This window comes from Pelophylax lessonae (assembly GCF_965119305.1).
Source record: "Pelophylax lessonae genome assembly, chromosome: 1".
Classification (NCBI taxonomy): domain Eukaryota; kingdom Metazoa; phylum Chordata; class Amphibia; order Anura; family Ranidae; genus Pelophylax; species Pelophylax lessonae.
In genome coordinates, this window is record NC_138768.1 from 64,678,353 (window position 1) to 64,695,614 (window position 17,262).

At 40.3% G+C, this 17,262-nt stretch overlaps 1 protein-coding gene across 1 annotated transcript in view; it reads right to left on the reverse strand.

Moving 5' to 3' along the window:
• LOC309561466 (phospholipid-transporting ATPase IC-like) overlaps nt 1–17,262 on the reverse strand; it is a 160,088-nt gene that overhangs the window by 15,071 nt on the left and 127,755 nt on the right. Inside the window, exons 17-22 of the mRNA XM_082265404.1 lie at nt 8,822–8,934; nt 7,859–8,023; nt 7,091–7,202; nt 2,423–2,498; nt 522–654; nt 1–74 (exon numbers count right to left, since the gene is read on the reverse strand). The exon at nt 1–74 is cut by the window's left edge and continues 215 nt beyond it. Of these exons, the coding sequence (XP_082121530.1) occupies nt 1–74; nt 522–654; nt 2,423–2,498; nt 7,091–7,202; nt 7,859–8,023; nt 8,822–8,934 (673 nt within the window). The remainder of the gene's footprint in view (nt 75–521; nt 655–2,422; nt 2,499–7,090; nt 7,203–7,858; nt 8,024–8,821; nt 8,935–17,262) is intronic.

Genomic DNA, 17,262 nt, shown 5'->3' on the forward strand with positions numbered 1-17,262 from the left:
TCTTCCGCTGTTCTGGGAAATTTGAGCTTTAGGCGTTTCTTTTTCTTTTTTTTCTTTTCCAGGAGGATTTCATTCTGTTGAAAGACGGGCAGATAAAATGAAAGAAAATTTATTTAAAAACAGCAGAGTGCAGGTTAGGTATTATGTGATGGTTTTCTGGTCATTGGAGTGTGAAATACAGTTCAAGAGTAGTCACGTGAGCGCTATTGCTAGGTCCTGAACTGTGCAGAAATGGGCTTGGGGCTGAACAGGGCCACTGTCAACAAGGGTGGCAATGACTGGGCAGAGACGCATGACAATGTTGTGCTTTGCCACCTCAGCCTGGGGGGAGTGCTCATGCAAGGGTGACAACACTATACTACATTGCATTTAGGGCAGGATCTAGCATAAGCCTTGTGGTAATGGATTTAAAGGCTGGAAGAGGAAGGAAGATTCTTGTCCTCAAGAAGGTCTTGCCTGAGTAGCCAAGTATGCTTATGGGTTCTTACAGTTGTGACAACAGATGTGTGATCTACACATACCAGCCATGATCCAGTAATGATCAGGGAACATTTTTGGTCAGTCTGGAAGTAGGGTTCCGAGTTAATCTGAGCTGCTCCGGGATTTCCTGCTGTTCGGTTTTTCTGATTTTCCATCCTTGTCTGGAGGAGGGCACTGAAATGAAACAGTAATTTAGAATGAGATCAGTATACATCATATTTAAAGTTCTTTCCCCACCGCCCTCAGTCCACTACAATTGTTTCCAGTCTGCCTTGCAATACCAGTAGGAAGCCCTGGCAAAAGGATATATATATTTTGATTTGGTTTGTTGATTTTATGTAGCGATCAAACAGGGAAGAGATCCAGGCAAGTAGAAGCAAGGTCACATTTAGGGATGATCGAAATTTTGAAAAGTTCGGTTCGGATTCCGGAACCCCTTTGAAATCAATGGGACCCGAACTTTTGGAATCAAAAAACACAATTTTGAAGCCCTAAAATCCAATAAATGCCCCTAAAAAGTGCCTAGGGTTCTGGGTCATGCCCCAGGGACTATGAATCACACAAAAAAAAGTTCTTAAAAATTGTCGTTTTTGATAGAGAGCCAATTATTGAAAAAAATATTGAAAAAAAAAAAAAAAAAAAAAGAGGGATTTCTTTGGATTTAGTGTCGGGGGGGGGGTCTAAAAAGTGTATCTGTGAAGTTTCAGCTCTGTAGCATGTCCAGAACCAGAAAAAAAAATGATTATTTTTATTAGAATTTCAGGAGCACAGGGATGGTGTTACCCTCCTTTCACACCTGGGCGTTTTTGTTTCAGGTGTTTATTGGGCGTTTTTTGGGCATCTTTGGAGGCAGGCATGACATCTGAACTTTTGTATAGGGGTGTATATATATATATATATATATATATATATATATATATATATATATATATATATATATATATATATATATATATATATATATATATATATATATACACACACACATACACACACATATATATATATATACACACACACACACATACACATATATATATATATATATATATATATATATATATATATATATATATATATATATATATATATATATATATATACATATACACACACACATACACACATACATACATATATACACACACACACACACACACACACATACATATACCCCCTAACCCCCCAGAATCTGCATAGTGGGGTCACCCTGGCACCCTGGCATAGCAGAGTCAATTCACCCTATACTACATTACGGTCACCCTGACATGGAAGAGTTCGGTCACCCTGGCATAGAGTCAGTTCACCCTAAACTACATTACAGTCACCCTGACACTTAAAACTTTCCCTACAGAAACTAGATTATTGAATCTAACTATAGTGGTATATAGTACCCTAACTACACTGCATATCCCTTTCCTCACACTAATAATTGCAAAATGACACTGAAGCAGCAGGAGTAACAGAAATGCTTCCACTCTATTCCACAGCCTCTGTATTACAGTGCTAGAGATTTGGCGGGGCTATGTTATATACTGGGGGGCGTATTCGCTACTGATTGGCCTCTGGACCCCCTAGTCACTCCAATTGGCTTTTACTGATGTTTCTGGGCCAATCACGGGCTTTTAAAGCCCAGTTCCTGTCCCATTGCATTTTGGGCGGTTCTGGTGGCCGAATTCCGAACTTTTACAGCAAAAAGTTCAAAATTCGGCCGAATTTCGAACAGCCGATGTTCGGGTCGACCCGAACCGTTTGATCATCCCTAGTCACATTTAGAAGGGTGTTTTAGCAGCTGAAAGTGGGGTTCCTTAGTCAGGATAGATAGATTAGATAAAACAGATTAGAAAGAATGAGAATTTTTTTATGGTTAAGTATGATGTCATAAGGCAAGGGATCAAACAAAACACATCTTAAAAAAATTTGATGCATCGTCTTTACTTACTTGATGTCTTCCCCATAGCAAATCTTGGTGTCGTCCGTTAGGAGTTCACAAGCAAAGCCAATGTTCTCTGCAGTTTCTGGAAAAAACAAATGATATATTTCTGTGTTGTATGTATAAAGAGAAAGTCTCGCACTATGGAGTTACAAAGGGATGAAGGGGCTGCAGCCTCCCTAAAATATAGCAGGAGCTATATCTAGATAGAAGATGTATAGGGGTAGGGAATTGGCGCTGCCCAATGGGGGTAATTGTGGTTACGTGCAATCTAGTAAGTATCACAGGTAAAATTAATAATTAATATAAGTGTAGTCCATCCACAAAGAATAGATAAGCAATATATACAAGTAGTTCATAAAACTAGTTAATGACCACAATATAAATGAATAAGTACATAAAAATATTAAGTGTGGTGATCCAATCGGATAAAGTGACTCTGTGGTATAAAGTGAAATAACTAGGGTGATAGAAACTTGTAGGAGTGAAAAATCAATAAATAATTTTATGCCAGCATTAAAAATAATAATAAATAACAATAATGGTGTTTGGTATAATGAACCAGGTGACAATATGTGAATAAATAAATTTATTAAGAAATAATATAGTGGTAGTTGCAACAGTGTTCACCTAAATAGGTGTAAACACTGGAAAAAGTGCAAGGTGAATGGTGGGTAAAAGGTAAATAATGTTGGTTTCCAGTGTATAAAAAAAAAAAATTAATAAAAAAGGAAAGGGGGGGGGGGTGCAAATTAAGGTATGCACAGTGGCATCTCCTTGATTATTAGGTGCATAATTCATAAAAATTTGAAAATTCTGGGATCCCCGGATATCAGTCTGGGAATCCCCATCGACTGGACCCAGGAGGGGGTCTCCGGATGTTTCGCAACCTTTATGGTGCTCGGAGACCTCGGCCTGGCCAGGTATTTAGCAATCCCCAAATCCCCTTGGGGGGGGGGGGGGTGGATAGAGGCAGGTCTTCTCCCATTTTCCTCCAAGTTTTCAACTGTTTGAGTTTTATGTGGTAGGGAATGTTGCAAGATTACATGCATGTCGCACCCTGTTGTCCCATCCTACCTTTCACCTTGGTTTATGGCTGGGTTTTAAATATCCTGCATGATTTGTTTTATATGCATGTTCTATTTTTGACTCATTTGACCGATACCTGATTGCAACTGCCACTGCAAACCTCTACTGGTTTGAGGTTCTATACACTTGATTGTTTGATCTTATGCATTGTATTGGGTTTGACAAAATAAAAACCTTTTTGATTGGAAAAAACTAGAAAATTCTAAAAATATAGAAAATTCTAAAAATAAAGTTCATAAGTGAGAGTGCTTTATCTTCAAGTGGCAATCCCAAAAAATGTCATGCACAAAGGAAGGGTGCCCAGGGTGGTTGTAAAAAAGATTGCATTCACCAGAGTGCCCAACCCCACACAGGGGTATTAGGCAGGGTATATTCAAGCTGTATACCACAGCATGGAGGTGAATGCTCCTATCGGTCCTCTACTTCCATGCTTCTCTGTATCAGAGGGAGGGGGAAGGGACGGTGCTGTTCTCCATTACTCAGCTTGTTCCCAGATTAAACTCACATTAATGTAGTAAAATTCCAGCGTATACAATGTATCCTTCTGCAGGGAGAAATCATGCAGGCAGCCGGTAGCAATGCGTATACATTGTATACGCTGGAATTTTACTACATAATGCGAGTACCTTTTTTAGGCGCTTTAATAAAGTACCCTACGGTATCACACTATATGTCCCCTCTTGTTCATTTCATACACACCACCACTGGAGTTTGATCTGGGAACAAGCTGAGTACTGGAGAACAGCACCGTCCCCCCCCCCCCCCCTCCCTCTGATACAGAGAAGCACGGAAGTAGAGGACCGATAGGAGCATTCACCTCCATGCTGTGGTATACAGCTTTAATATACCCTGCCTAATACCCCTGTGTGGGGTTGGGCACTCTGGTGAGTGCAATCTTTTTTACAACCACCCTGGGCACCCTTCCTTTGTGCACGAAGATTTTTGGAATTGCCACTTGAAGATCAAGCACTCTCACTTTATTTTTAGAATTTTCTATATTTATTTTTAGAATTTTCTAATTTTTATGAATTATGCACATATAATCCAGGAGAGGCCACTGTGCATACCTTAATTTGCACCCTCCCCTTTTCCTTTTTTTTTTTTTTTTTTTTTTTGATACACTGGAAACCAACATTATTTACCTTTTACCCACCATTCACTTTGCACTTTTTCCAGTGTTTACACCTATTTAGGTGAACACTGTTGCACCTACCACTATATTTATTAATACATTTATTTATTCACCTGGTTCATTATACAAAACACCATTATCATCGTTATTTATTATTATTTTTAATATGGGCATAAAATCATTTATTGATTTTTATATCCCCCAACTCACTGTATCACCCTATTTATTGCACTTTATACCACAGAGTCACTTTATCTGATTGGATCACCACACTTAATATTTTTATGTACTTATTCATTTATATTGTGGTCATTAACTAGTTTTATGAACTACTTGTATATATTGCTTATTTATTCTTTGTGGATGGACTACACTTATAATAATTATTCATTTTACCTGTGATACTTACCGGTACTAGATTGCACATAAACACAATTACCCCCATTGGGCAGCGCCAATTCCCTACCCCTATACATCTACTATATATTTCTGTGTGACTACATAGAAACTGGATATGAAACCTGGTATACACAGTACATGCATGAATCATTTATTTCTTCAAATATTCATTATTTTCACTCTCACCATTTGAGTGATCCAATTTTTCTAGTGGTTTATTCAGAAATAGTTGACTGCCAGGGTTAGAGATGCATGGAATGCTCATGTGAGAGATGCATGGGATGCCAATGGAATTCACATGTGATTCATACATGAGAGATACATAGGATGGCAATGGAATACACAGGAGAGATGCATGGGATGCCAATGGAATGTGCATGGGAAGCACACCTGAGAGAGATGCATGGGATGCACATAAGGTACACAAGTAAGCGATGCATGGGGTGCACAAAGATTTCTGGGTTATATTCTTGGCAGTTCAAGAATGTGTGGCTTGGGAAAATACTGCAATATAGCCACTGGCCTGGCATTGATGATCTAGTACAGGGTTTCTCAACCAGGGCTCCTCCTGAGGTTGCTAGGAGTTCCTTGAACAATGGGCAATTTCTGCCTCTCCAATAAGTTCCCAATGACACCATAGTTCTTTGTAGCTATCTGTAACGGGGTAATTTTTCCCAATGATTACAAGAGTAAAGAGCATTCTTCCCACTGACTGTCACACTAATGTGTCATGAGTTATAGATTTAAAATTTTTTAGCAGGGGTTCACCGAGGCCAGAAATTTATTTCAAGGGTTCCTCTGTGTTGAAAAGGTTGAGAAAGGCTGATCCAGTAAATAACGTATGATCCTCAACTGTATCTAGTAACCATACTTTTTTCCACATTGACATATTTGAATTGCAGAGAACATAGCCTGAGAAGATTAGATTTTGCCCATTTGCACATACAGTTTCAGTGTCTCGGGAGGCACCTTGATAACCAGATGGACCCTTCTTTTGGCAGTCATGTTTATGTAGCCTCTATGTAAAAGTGAAATCCTCTTACGTAAACTGATTCATGGTAATTGGTGGGCATTGACTATATTACATATTAATACTCCTATAGAATTTCTCCCAGCAGCCAATCAGAAATCTGTATTAATCTGTATCATTTGATTTAGTGAGGAGGTTTTGGTTTGGGTTTTTTAGTCCCATTGAGCTGTTACTGTTGCCCTTGTTTCCACTAAAAAGATTCAGCCGTTGGTTTGTCCTGGTAACCATTGTTACGGAGACAAAAAGTGATGGGAAATCCAAAATTTTACAAACATCATGTGATGGGAAAATCATGCAATGGACACACCTATTCTAGTGACACCTGTAATACCCTTGCTTCACAACTCCTATCTTTTCCTGTTGGGTCCTCATAAAATAACATTATAAAAGTAATAACCCTTCCCCATTTTAAAAAACTGGGGGAAAAAGACCTGCCTATAAACAATTTAATTGTTACTTTTTGGGTCATATTAAATTTTTCATTTATTATAGGGTTTTTTTTTTTTTGGTGTAATGTATACATTTTTTGGGGATACAATAAATGTATAACACGTGCGGTATATTTGGTTAGTGCTAAGAGTTCACTTGGACATTTTTGCCCCAGATTGTATCCCCCTTCTTTGACCAGAAGTACAGTAATAAAATAGTGGGATTGGTTGGTAGGCTTTATTGCACTTTGTTGCTTTTCCCCTGAAGCCGAACTAAAGCCCATATGCAGGTTCTGAGCCTTGTGATAGACTCCCTTTAAAAGGCCATTCCACTTTAAAAAGGGAAACTCAAGCAGCTTTCTGGGAATGATTAGATGCACCCACTACATAGGTTGCAAGGTCTATAAAACTAAGGCTTTAGCACATAGACTGGGACCTGCTTGTAACTGCTGCAGCACGTGTGCAGTCCTAGGAAGCTAAGAGAGATGATGCCACACCAGAAGAAGCCATGATTAATGCCCACCAAACCAGACTAGCAGCTTTGGGTGGTTCCATCTCTCTTCATTGGAAAGCACAGGACCTTCACTTTTTGTACATACCTTTTTTATCCCCAGTCAGCACCCAGATCTTTATGTCCGCTTTGGCAAGTTTAGAGATAGTGTAGGGTACACCATCTTGAAGTTTGTCTTCAATGGCTGTGGCTCCCAGCAGCTAGAGGGGGGAAGTAATGGATGGGATTATGCGAATGTAACATGCAGTAATATCAAGGTACCTCTCATTTAATGTGCACACATCCATAGAAATACACACCAAAGTAGCAGTCATTTTAAGAACTGGACCAGAAGATACAGACTTTCAATTGCCTCGGTTCAAGCGATTCTGTGGCAGCAAGCCACATAGGTGTCACCCCAATATAGTAAATGGATATTGGTCCAGTTCAACAAGGCTCATTGTGTTGCACAAGGCAATGTTGTGCAACACAATGAGCCTTGTTGGACTGGACCAAGGTAAGTTGAGAATCCCTTATTGCAGCCATTCTTAGGAGGTAATTTCTAGTTCCTTCCTTACACATTTTTCATTACACTGCCTGGGTTGCGGTGGCTCCCTGCTTTAGTAGAAGACCATTAGGAATTCCTGGTCTCTCGGATGGTTGGTGTCCGGTTGTATATACCTTCTGGACACATTGGTCTCTAACATAGGTGCTCTAGCTAAAGTTGAGAATGTTGTCCCATGCTACATGACTACCTAAAACAAATTTCTCACATAGTCTCAAAGAAATATCATTGGCCCAAGTCCAGAAAATGGCTTCCTCCACTCAGAAAGGCACCCCCCCCCCCCCCCCCCCCATTATCTGACCACACACTCACCACTAGGTTGGTTTCAATTTCTTCATAGACTTTATCCAGAGCTTCATCCCGGTCACCCATGATCAGACTGGCAGCCATATATCTCTTACTCCACTTCTCAAACTCTTCTTCGCTGATGTCCTTGTAGCAGAGACATAAGGTCCTAAGAGTCTCATTGGCAAACACCTGATGAGGTAAACCATGAATGCTTACAGTATATAACAACATTAAAGAGGACCTCTTAGTTACTTTAAAAGCCCACATGAATTTGTGACTTCTCATAGTATACTTTGCCAAAAACTTTACCATTTATCAAAAAAACAAAAAAAAAAACAAAAACAATCCTTGAGCTCCAGTCAAGTGATTGTGAATATGCCTATCTGAAGGATCTAGGGAAGGCTGGTACAAGAGGGAGCGTATGGGGCACCTGCTCTGGGCGGTGTCTGAATCTGTGATATAAGGTGGCGCACCGGGAGCTTTTGCCGCTTCTCCTGCCTGATGGGCGTGACTGTCATTCTCCCTCCTGTTACTGTAAAATGTACGATTCCCGGACTCCTCCAATCCAGCCACTCCAGCCACTTCAACTCTGCCTCATCTCTCCTGCAGCCAGGAATCGCTCCTTTCCTTCCAAGCTCCCCTCCCCGTTGGCTTGTTCTCCTTCTGGCGGGTCACTTCAGTCTTTTTTGGTCACTTTCACTTTTGTCTGACTCAATTCCAGCATGTCTCTTTACCTTCCCCGCCAATGGCTCCCGCTGCTGTCTCAGCCAATGAGGAGGGAGATGGCAATGGAGCTCAAGTATTGGGGGGGCTGAGGGGGGCTACTACACACTGAAGGTTTTTTACCTTCATGCAGGTAAAAAACCTTCAGCCTTTAGAACCATTTTAAGTTGCTGGCCACCACAGGAAAATAAATATAGTTAAATGTAGGTGCCCTTTAAAAACCAATAGTGCCATTTTGTCACCCACCCATTCACCCATACTCACATCCAGTGCCTCCTGAGTTTCTTCTTTAATGGGGTTGTTAGGATGAAGACGTTCATATATAACGGTGTCCGCCCCCTTGCAATACAGCCTAATGTTACCATTGGGTTCACGCACTAAGTAGGCAAAAATAGAAAAATAAATTATAAATTTATTACATAAATATATAGTCTGCAAAGTAGATTAACATACTACGTCTAAATGAACTCACTCTAGCACTGGCTGCACAGCATGGTGTCTTTCTGCTGGTGGATCAAGTCTGCTCAATGTAGGTTAAAATAACACTTGTAGTCTCCACTATAAGGCTTGTGTGACAGCGTAGGAGCACAATTGAGCAACAGGGACAAACCATTGTCACCTTATACCAGGAAGATTCTTAGCAAGGACCCTTGTGGCAGGATCACCAGATATTTTAATAAAGTTACAATTTTCTTTTTTTTTTTTTTTTTTTTTTTTTTTAAAGTCAACACGACCTTTAAAATTAAAGCTTATATGGAATTTTAGTGATTGGGTTTATAGGTCTACGTACTTTAAATATTGTTAAGTGTATGCGACAGTTTCTATAAGCCTGAAAATCTATAAGCCTGTATTTTTTCTGCATTCATATTTCAGGAAGACAGCTAAGCTGATATCTGGCGCTAAAGGTGTGTCAGCATGAAGTTCAACAAGCCTTGGTAAGCAATGTGTTCCTATAGTATTAAAGCTGCTTCATCTGCATCACATTAGTTTGATAATATTGCAGTATTTACATTCAATTTTTAGATGACTTTCACATTTTATATGCTTGCTTTGTCATGCTTATATTTAGGGCCAGATTAACATAGGGGCTATTGGAGCTGCAGCTCCAGGCCCCTTCCTTAAGATAGGCCCAGCCCAGTGGTGTGAGTGAGTGAGTGACTAATGCTGCCCAGCCCAGCCCTGCTGTGTGTGTACATGTGATTAATATGTAAATCGCAGGGGGCATTGACATGTTATGTTAGAGCATTCATACGCATGTCAAACTCCCTAAGCCCTGGTTCACCATCACCTTTGATGAATGCTGCCGAAATTGGGGTTGTACAATAAGCCCTGCCTGCCACAGTCACTGAGCCTGCCATCAGCCTGTACTGCAAAGGTGAGAAGATGGATTGGGGGGAGGGGGGGTTCCCAGAGGTAAACAGAGAAGGGATTACAGTTTGGAGGACAGTTTGGAGGGCAAACATGACCAAAGAGGGGGTGTGCAGGGGTACAAAGATGAGCAGAGGTATATTGAGTTAAAGAGGAGCTCCAGGCTCTTTCCCCACCAAAAAATAGTCAGCATCTACAAATACTGTAGTTGCTGACTTTTACTATTGGGGCAAGTACCTGTCCAAGCAACCAGCGGTGTCCTCAACTGAGCCGATTCTTCAATCTGCTATGTGGGTGCTGGTGCCGCTTTCCTGACTGTGAAGTCTTTCAGGTTCACAGTCAGTTTCCTACTGCGCATACGTGAAGCGTGCTATGCTTTGTTATAGGACCGCAGTCTCCCGGGACCTGTGAAGTGTCCCAGAAGGCTGCGGGGAAGGAGAGGCGTGCCAGAAGTGGGTGGATACCTCTCAAAAGCAGGTACCCCCCCCCCCCCAAAAGGTGCCAATTGTGGCAATGGAGGGGGGAGGAGGGAGACAAGTGTAGCTTCCTCTTTTTGGTGGAGCTCTGCTTTAAAGCAGAGATTATGGGGTTTGGGGTGCAGAGGTTTAGAATTCACAGGTGTAATGAGAAGAGTTGGATAAAAGATGCAGAGAGGCAGAGAAGGGTCTGTCATAATAAATACCCCTGTTACATGGTTGGTAATTGTAAGACTCCATTCACATCATGTATGTGACTGAGAACGCATGTTCCCATGCATCACGTGTAAGGCAGCATCTCCCATTCTTACCACAATGTGACTCCACCCACAGTTTGCTGTGGCATGCTATGCGTGCCAAATTACAACCCTACGAAAACTACCCTTCCTCCCTCACTCCCCCATCTCCCTCTCTCTTTCACCCTTCCCCTCTCACCCCCCATCCCTCTCTCTCTCTTTCACCCATCCCCCCATATCCCCCCCCCCCCCACTCGATTTAAAATTTAATTTCTTTAAATATTTTTTTTTTTTTGTTTCAACAAAAAATATTTGCATTTTTCTTCTTATTTGCATAAAAAGACCCACCAAAATCCTCAGAACCAGGCCCATGATGCTCCTAATCCAATCCCGTTCATATTACTATATTAACTATAAAGATTTGCAGATCAGCCACTAGATGGAGCTATCAGCATTTTGGTGCAATCAGCCAAAGTGCATTGTTTTCAGGGAGTCCGCCTACTCAAACTGGCACTGTGGGTAGGAGACACACACATGGGTGAGTATTATTGAACATTAGTCTAGGCTGCACATATATTCCCCTGTATTTTCTCTAATAATTTGGCTCCTATGATCATCAGCTCCATCTAATAGCCAAAATCCTGTATATTTATTTTCTGAAATACCTCAAATCAGAAAATGTACCACATTTTGTCCAATAGATGGCGCCGACAATCATAGAAAGTCATATTATTGCAGAAAATTCTGTGAAAATTTGTGTAGCCTTGACAAATTTGCTACTAGAGATGGGCTTGGGCATGTTCGAGTTCCCACGTGCCTGATCCCACCAGGAAGCCGACACTGCACTCCGCAAATCACAGGCACTGAGACATTTCCCGATCTGTGCAGCTGCGGATGAGGAAATGTCTCACTGCGTGTGATTAGCAGAGTGCAGTGTTGGCTTCCTAGCGGGATCAGGCACGTAGGAACTCAAACACGCCCAAACCCATCTCTTTTTGCCATGAATGCTAGACCTCATGGTATTTAAAACCTCATTACTGATTAATCAAATTACATCAAGCTAGTCTCATTTACATCTTAAAAAAAAAAAAAACAAAAAAAAAAAAAAAACACATTAATAGGGTAATATAGTTCTGTTAGAAATGCTCAGTGTTTTTACATTTTGTCCGCACAACTCTATGTATAGTTTGCACATTTAAAAAAATACCACTTTTTTTCTTGTTTGTAGTCTGATATTACATTTATGTTATGCAATCTTCCACCCAGCCAGAGGATGGAGCTCTACTCTCCTTTCCTCTTATTCAGCCTTTTAGCTGAATATCTTTTTTGAGCGAATATCTCAATACCTTATAAAACAGCTTAGTCTGATGTTTCTATCAGCAATAGGAAGCATCAAAGCAAGCTTAGCCTGCTTTGCATGCTGTTTAGCTAGACCACAGTGCTTTGAGACTCCATTTTAAAGAAACAAAACACAAACTGTAATGGAAATATTGAATTCTAGTGTTTTTTTAACTGAAATGGACATTATTCTGATTATTAATATGACAGTGAAAGGCTGTGTGGACATTCTGATACACCAAATGGGTGCCATACACAGATGTCCCAATTCCTCTTTTACTGAGATGCTAAGGGGGAGGGGGGTTTTGGTTTCACTAGGAGAATGTTTAAAATGTATTGATCAAGTCATTTCCCCATTCCTTTCCTTTCATGGTCAAACCTAGCTGGGGGCTGGATGAACCACAAAGGATGCTGACCATCTGGTTTTTTTGACTATATAGTAAAGGTGACCATAAATGGTAATTGAACCTTTTTAAGTCCTTGACCATACAAGGTATGCAAAGGGAGGGGGTCTTCCCCTGAGAGGGGGTAGATATAAGCCTGAGCTGGGGGTCTCATCCCTCTCTATTGCATTGAAGGCTGACACAAGATGGTAACGTAGAAATTCTGTGTGTGTGGGGTAATCTATACCTTGTAATGTATTCTTTGTCTCGTGTATTGTTCTGTGTGACTTTGTCCATTTGCAACACTATTTGTAAAGATCACTGTTTCTTAAGATTTTATCATCTATGGCATAATTGATTCATCTAAAGTTTATTTTCTGTAAAATAAATAAGATCTTTATTTTTAGCAGTTATCATTCATTACTTATTTTTATGGTAGTAGCCTAAACAACATTGGCTAGATTTTTGTATAGAAAAAGGTTATTGACTAATAAGTGGAAAAGAGAGGGGACTAGGAAAATTTCCTTAACAAATGGTGCCCCGTGTGAGGAGTTTGTTGAGACAGAGCTGATCTATTAAGTGCTAATTGTCTTTGTTTTACTCATCTCTGTCTCAAGATTAGCAAGCTCTTAAAAGAACTTTCATTTTTTTTTTGCCTTTCTTTTTCTCCTATTGTCTGTACTAATACCTTGATGAGACTGATATGAACAGTATAATTAAAATAAAATTGTACTGAGAGTGAATGAGAAAACATCCTAACTGCTAAGTTGCGCCTCATTGCAGGAGGGTGCAAGGGTGAATGATAAGGGTTCAGATTGGGACGCTTGGAGGCAGTGGCTATACAATCGGTGTTTTTTTCTGCCAAAAAGTAGTTTCAGTTGAGCCCTGAAAGAGATTTTGGTCAAGACGCTTCCCAATCTTCTTGATTGAAACGCAACTGTGGGCCGAAGTCGCACTGAATAATCTTGATGTGTATGAAACTATCTTTCTTTGTAATCTACTAATTGGGGATTGTAAGCTTTGTAATTAGACCTGTGAACACTGTTTATATTATAACTGCCTTCTGTACTCCAAGCACTCAAAGGGCTCTGATCATCCAAGTTTGTGCTAATCTTTCTTGAGATAACAGAAGTAATAGTCATTGGTTTTTTTTAGAATACTTTGGAAAAGTCCACGGGGGAGATTTGAACTCGCAGGAAGTTCAGGAATCTCCAGGCTAACTTTGAAGGACTATAGTCAGCATAGGAATTCTATATTGACAAGTAGTGAAAAAGGCAGCAACGGTGACAGGGGCGGTACCTGTCAACCCAATCATTGGCCAGAGATTAGCTACCTCTGGGGGGCAACCGCTTAAGGTTGGGAAATCAATTTCAGGGTCCATAATCCGTAAGGATGGGTAATAAAATCGCTTCAAAGAGGGCGTCTAACCGTGGGGAACCCTACCACTTGACCCCGAAAGGAAGAGATGATTTATAAATATGGGCCTTGGGTTGTGAAATATATTCAAGATTGGGATTGCTGGACTGGGAAGAAGTATTCTAAAAGAGGGACTTTTAAGCCTAAAGCCTGGGAGGCCTTGTGGTATAGTCACTACAGGAAGATGATACGCCCAAATGAACGAGATGCTTGGAGTGCATGGATGGTAGAATCCATGAATAGGGCTAATGATGTGAATATTTTTACTGTGAGAATTAAGGCGAAAACACACCAAATGCCACTAAGGATTACAGAAAAGCAGGAGGCGCTACTAGAGCCAAATCCCCAGAGTAGTGAGAGTGATGAACAGGGAGAAGATGCAGAATTGTCAGGATTGGGGCCTTATGCAATCGCCCAGGCCTTATTAGCAAAGTACTCAAAAACTGATTCAGACTGGAGAGATAAGCCCCTCTCCTCTTTTTTTGTCACTTGCAACTGCTATTGAAAGAAATATAGCTGATTGGGAGTCACTGAAACCTCAAAGGATCTGCATTGTCACTGATCAACCGAACAGTGCAGATCTCGGCCTAAAACCAAAAAGGAAGCCTGTCTGCTTCAACTGCAACAGACCAGGACACTTCAAGAGGGAGTGTAGAGCTCCAAGACAAATTAGGCCACCACGACCTAAAAGGGAATCTGTAAGGGAAATCTCTAAGTGATGTGGAGAGCTCCCGGTGTTACCTGTAATCTCAACAAATGATAAAGGAAGTGCTTATGTAATTGGACCCTTTCAAACTGAAGCCTTCCTGCTCTTGAGCGATTCAGTTCCTTGCAATTTGCTAGGAAAAGATTTGCTCTCCCAAATGAAAGCACAAATACAATTTACTGAGGATGGAGTGGAAGTAAATATCCCTTCATATCCTGACCAGCACCAAATAGAAACAGCATAATCGCCTTATGTAAATTGGAACCAGACACAAGTTTTGCAGAGAGCTTGCCCAGTGATTTATCCAAAAGCATGAATCTAAAGAGGAGAACACTGGAATAATGATCCACTGCCCCCTTGTTAAGATAAAACTAAAAACCAGATGCTATCCTCCCTAGGTTACCTCAGTATCCATTGAAATTGGCTCAATTGGAGGGAATTGGAGCATATTGGTGAAAGTGAGTTCACCAGCTAATACCCCATTGTACCCTGTTAAAAAAAAAAAAAAAGACATTTAAGGTTAAAGCATGGGAGGAGCTGTGGTATGCTCATCATAAAAAGATGACACGCCCAAATGAAAGAGATGCTTGGAGTATATGGATGCTAGAATCATTGAACAGGGCAGAGGAAGTGAATGCTTTTGCTTTGGGATTTAAGGAGAAATCTTTCCAAGCAACACTTCAAGTAGGGACAAGCAGAAACTGTCCAACAAGTCACAACCCCAAAGTTGTGGCAGTTATGAACAGGGGGAATAGTAAGCGAGCGGGAAAGACTCCGCTGATCTTTGCAGCCAGGTGGATAAGTAGACAGTATGAACATTTGAAATTGCAAAACACGTCCCTAAAAGAAGCTCTAGATATAGCCAAAAGTAACATCAGTACTTTAGAAGTTTCTAAGTCAAATTTTGATGCTTGCTACCTTCACCTAGTAATAGAAAACAAGAGATTACAGGAAGAAGTTCATCAGCTGGTAAAAAGACTGAAGGATGCAGAAAGTGAAGTAAAATCCTTATCTGTCAGCTGCCAGGAGCAGCTTGCTCAGTCTTTAAAAAGAGTGGATAACAAAGCAACTGATTTGGTTATGTCCGAATTCAGTGGGACATCCACACCTAATGTATGTACCAATAGGGATAAATCCATGGAAGGTAGGAGTTCTCACAAAATTGCCCCTATATCTTGTAAAGTATTTGAAAAAGCGTCTAATCCAGTTGGAACCTTTCCTGTCGCAGCCATCGAACATTCTCAGTCATCTAAAACGAAGCCTAATGTTAAGAGACACTGTACAACTTTAGATAAGATAAAATGTTATGCATGTGGACTATTTGGCCACATAGCTCGATTCTGTCTATCACGTCCCATTGAAAACATAGTGAAACAAAATCTGTACAGGACAACGAGACGTGATTTTGAAGTGTACTCCGCACGCTTTGCAACATGGCCTAGGTGTAATAAGTATGAACAGCGTAGATCATGGGTCGCATTCCAAAATCCTAAATTAGAGAACGCGCCCATACAGGATGAGAATGATGAAATGATTCGGGATGGGTCTTTGAAAGAATTTCAAACTTACAAAACAGATTTTAGAGTAAGTTTGGTCTGTGAAATACATGAACTGTGTGTTGTGTCCTCTGAAGTTTTTTGTCACAGCTGCTGACAGCCCACGACCCCCCTCCTTTCTAGTCAGATCTGTGAGTGTATTGTCATGTAAATTGCCTGGTAATTCATTACAGTGAAAGGTGAGATCTCTAATAGTGAACTGAGATGTGTATTCACTAACATGTGTTTTGTTTTCCAGAGAGACAGTTCTAAAGAGTGTCATTGTGAGGTATGATTTGTGAATATATGGTACCACCTAAATATTTTTTTTTATGAGCTGCTCATTTTTGACCATGGTGAAAATTTTTTTTTGGAAATTAATGGTATACCTTAAACAAAATCCACGTGGTAATTAGTTTGAGCTCAACAATTTTTGGTTTTTGAAAAAGTGCACTGTTCCAACTTAGGAAAAATGTTTAAGTCTTTCTTTATGGAATGTAATGTATTGTATAATTGTGTGTTTCATATGCTAATTTTTTGTCACATGTACCTAACCATCGGTTTCTTTTTAGGAGGAAAAAAAAAAAAATGTAATATTTATTTGTAGTTCTAAATTTATTGGTGTTTTATCCTTCAGATTCCATAATTGGGTTTCATGGCTTTCAGAACCAAAGGAGATCACAGCCTTCAGAGACAACTTTATATAAAATTAATTTTTCCCTTTTAGGTTTATTTGGATGGGACTTCTGATGTCAGTCAATTTGGCTGTGCTTGGTTCTAGACCTTGTGTGGTGTATGTTCTGATCCGACATATGTAGAGCCCTGGTATTAATGAGTTTCTTTCCTAAACTGGTAAACCAACTAGTTAAAGTCTGCTATGCCATATTTCCACTGACAATATGATTGGTCATCTTTAGTATTACTTAGGTTCTATAGATGAGAATTTGATTAGGACTGCAGTGGATAATTGTCACTCTAAATACCTATATTAGGTTGAAGAAGTGTTATGAATCTCTGGCAGTGTTACTGCATTTATTGGTAAGGGTATTTTGGAAATATTGGCCAGAGTTTGATATGTTTCCTCTATGCCCAAAGATCAGTAACAGATGGTACTTGTAGCTCCATGGATCTAACTTGTAAGGGTCTGCTGTTATACTTGTGTTTACGACTGGTTCACACCCTGCTGTTAATTGAATTAGTTACACACCAAGCCAGTCCGGTCTTTTCAAACTTCGCTCATTGCCTCA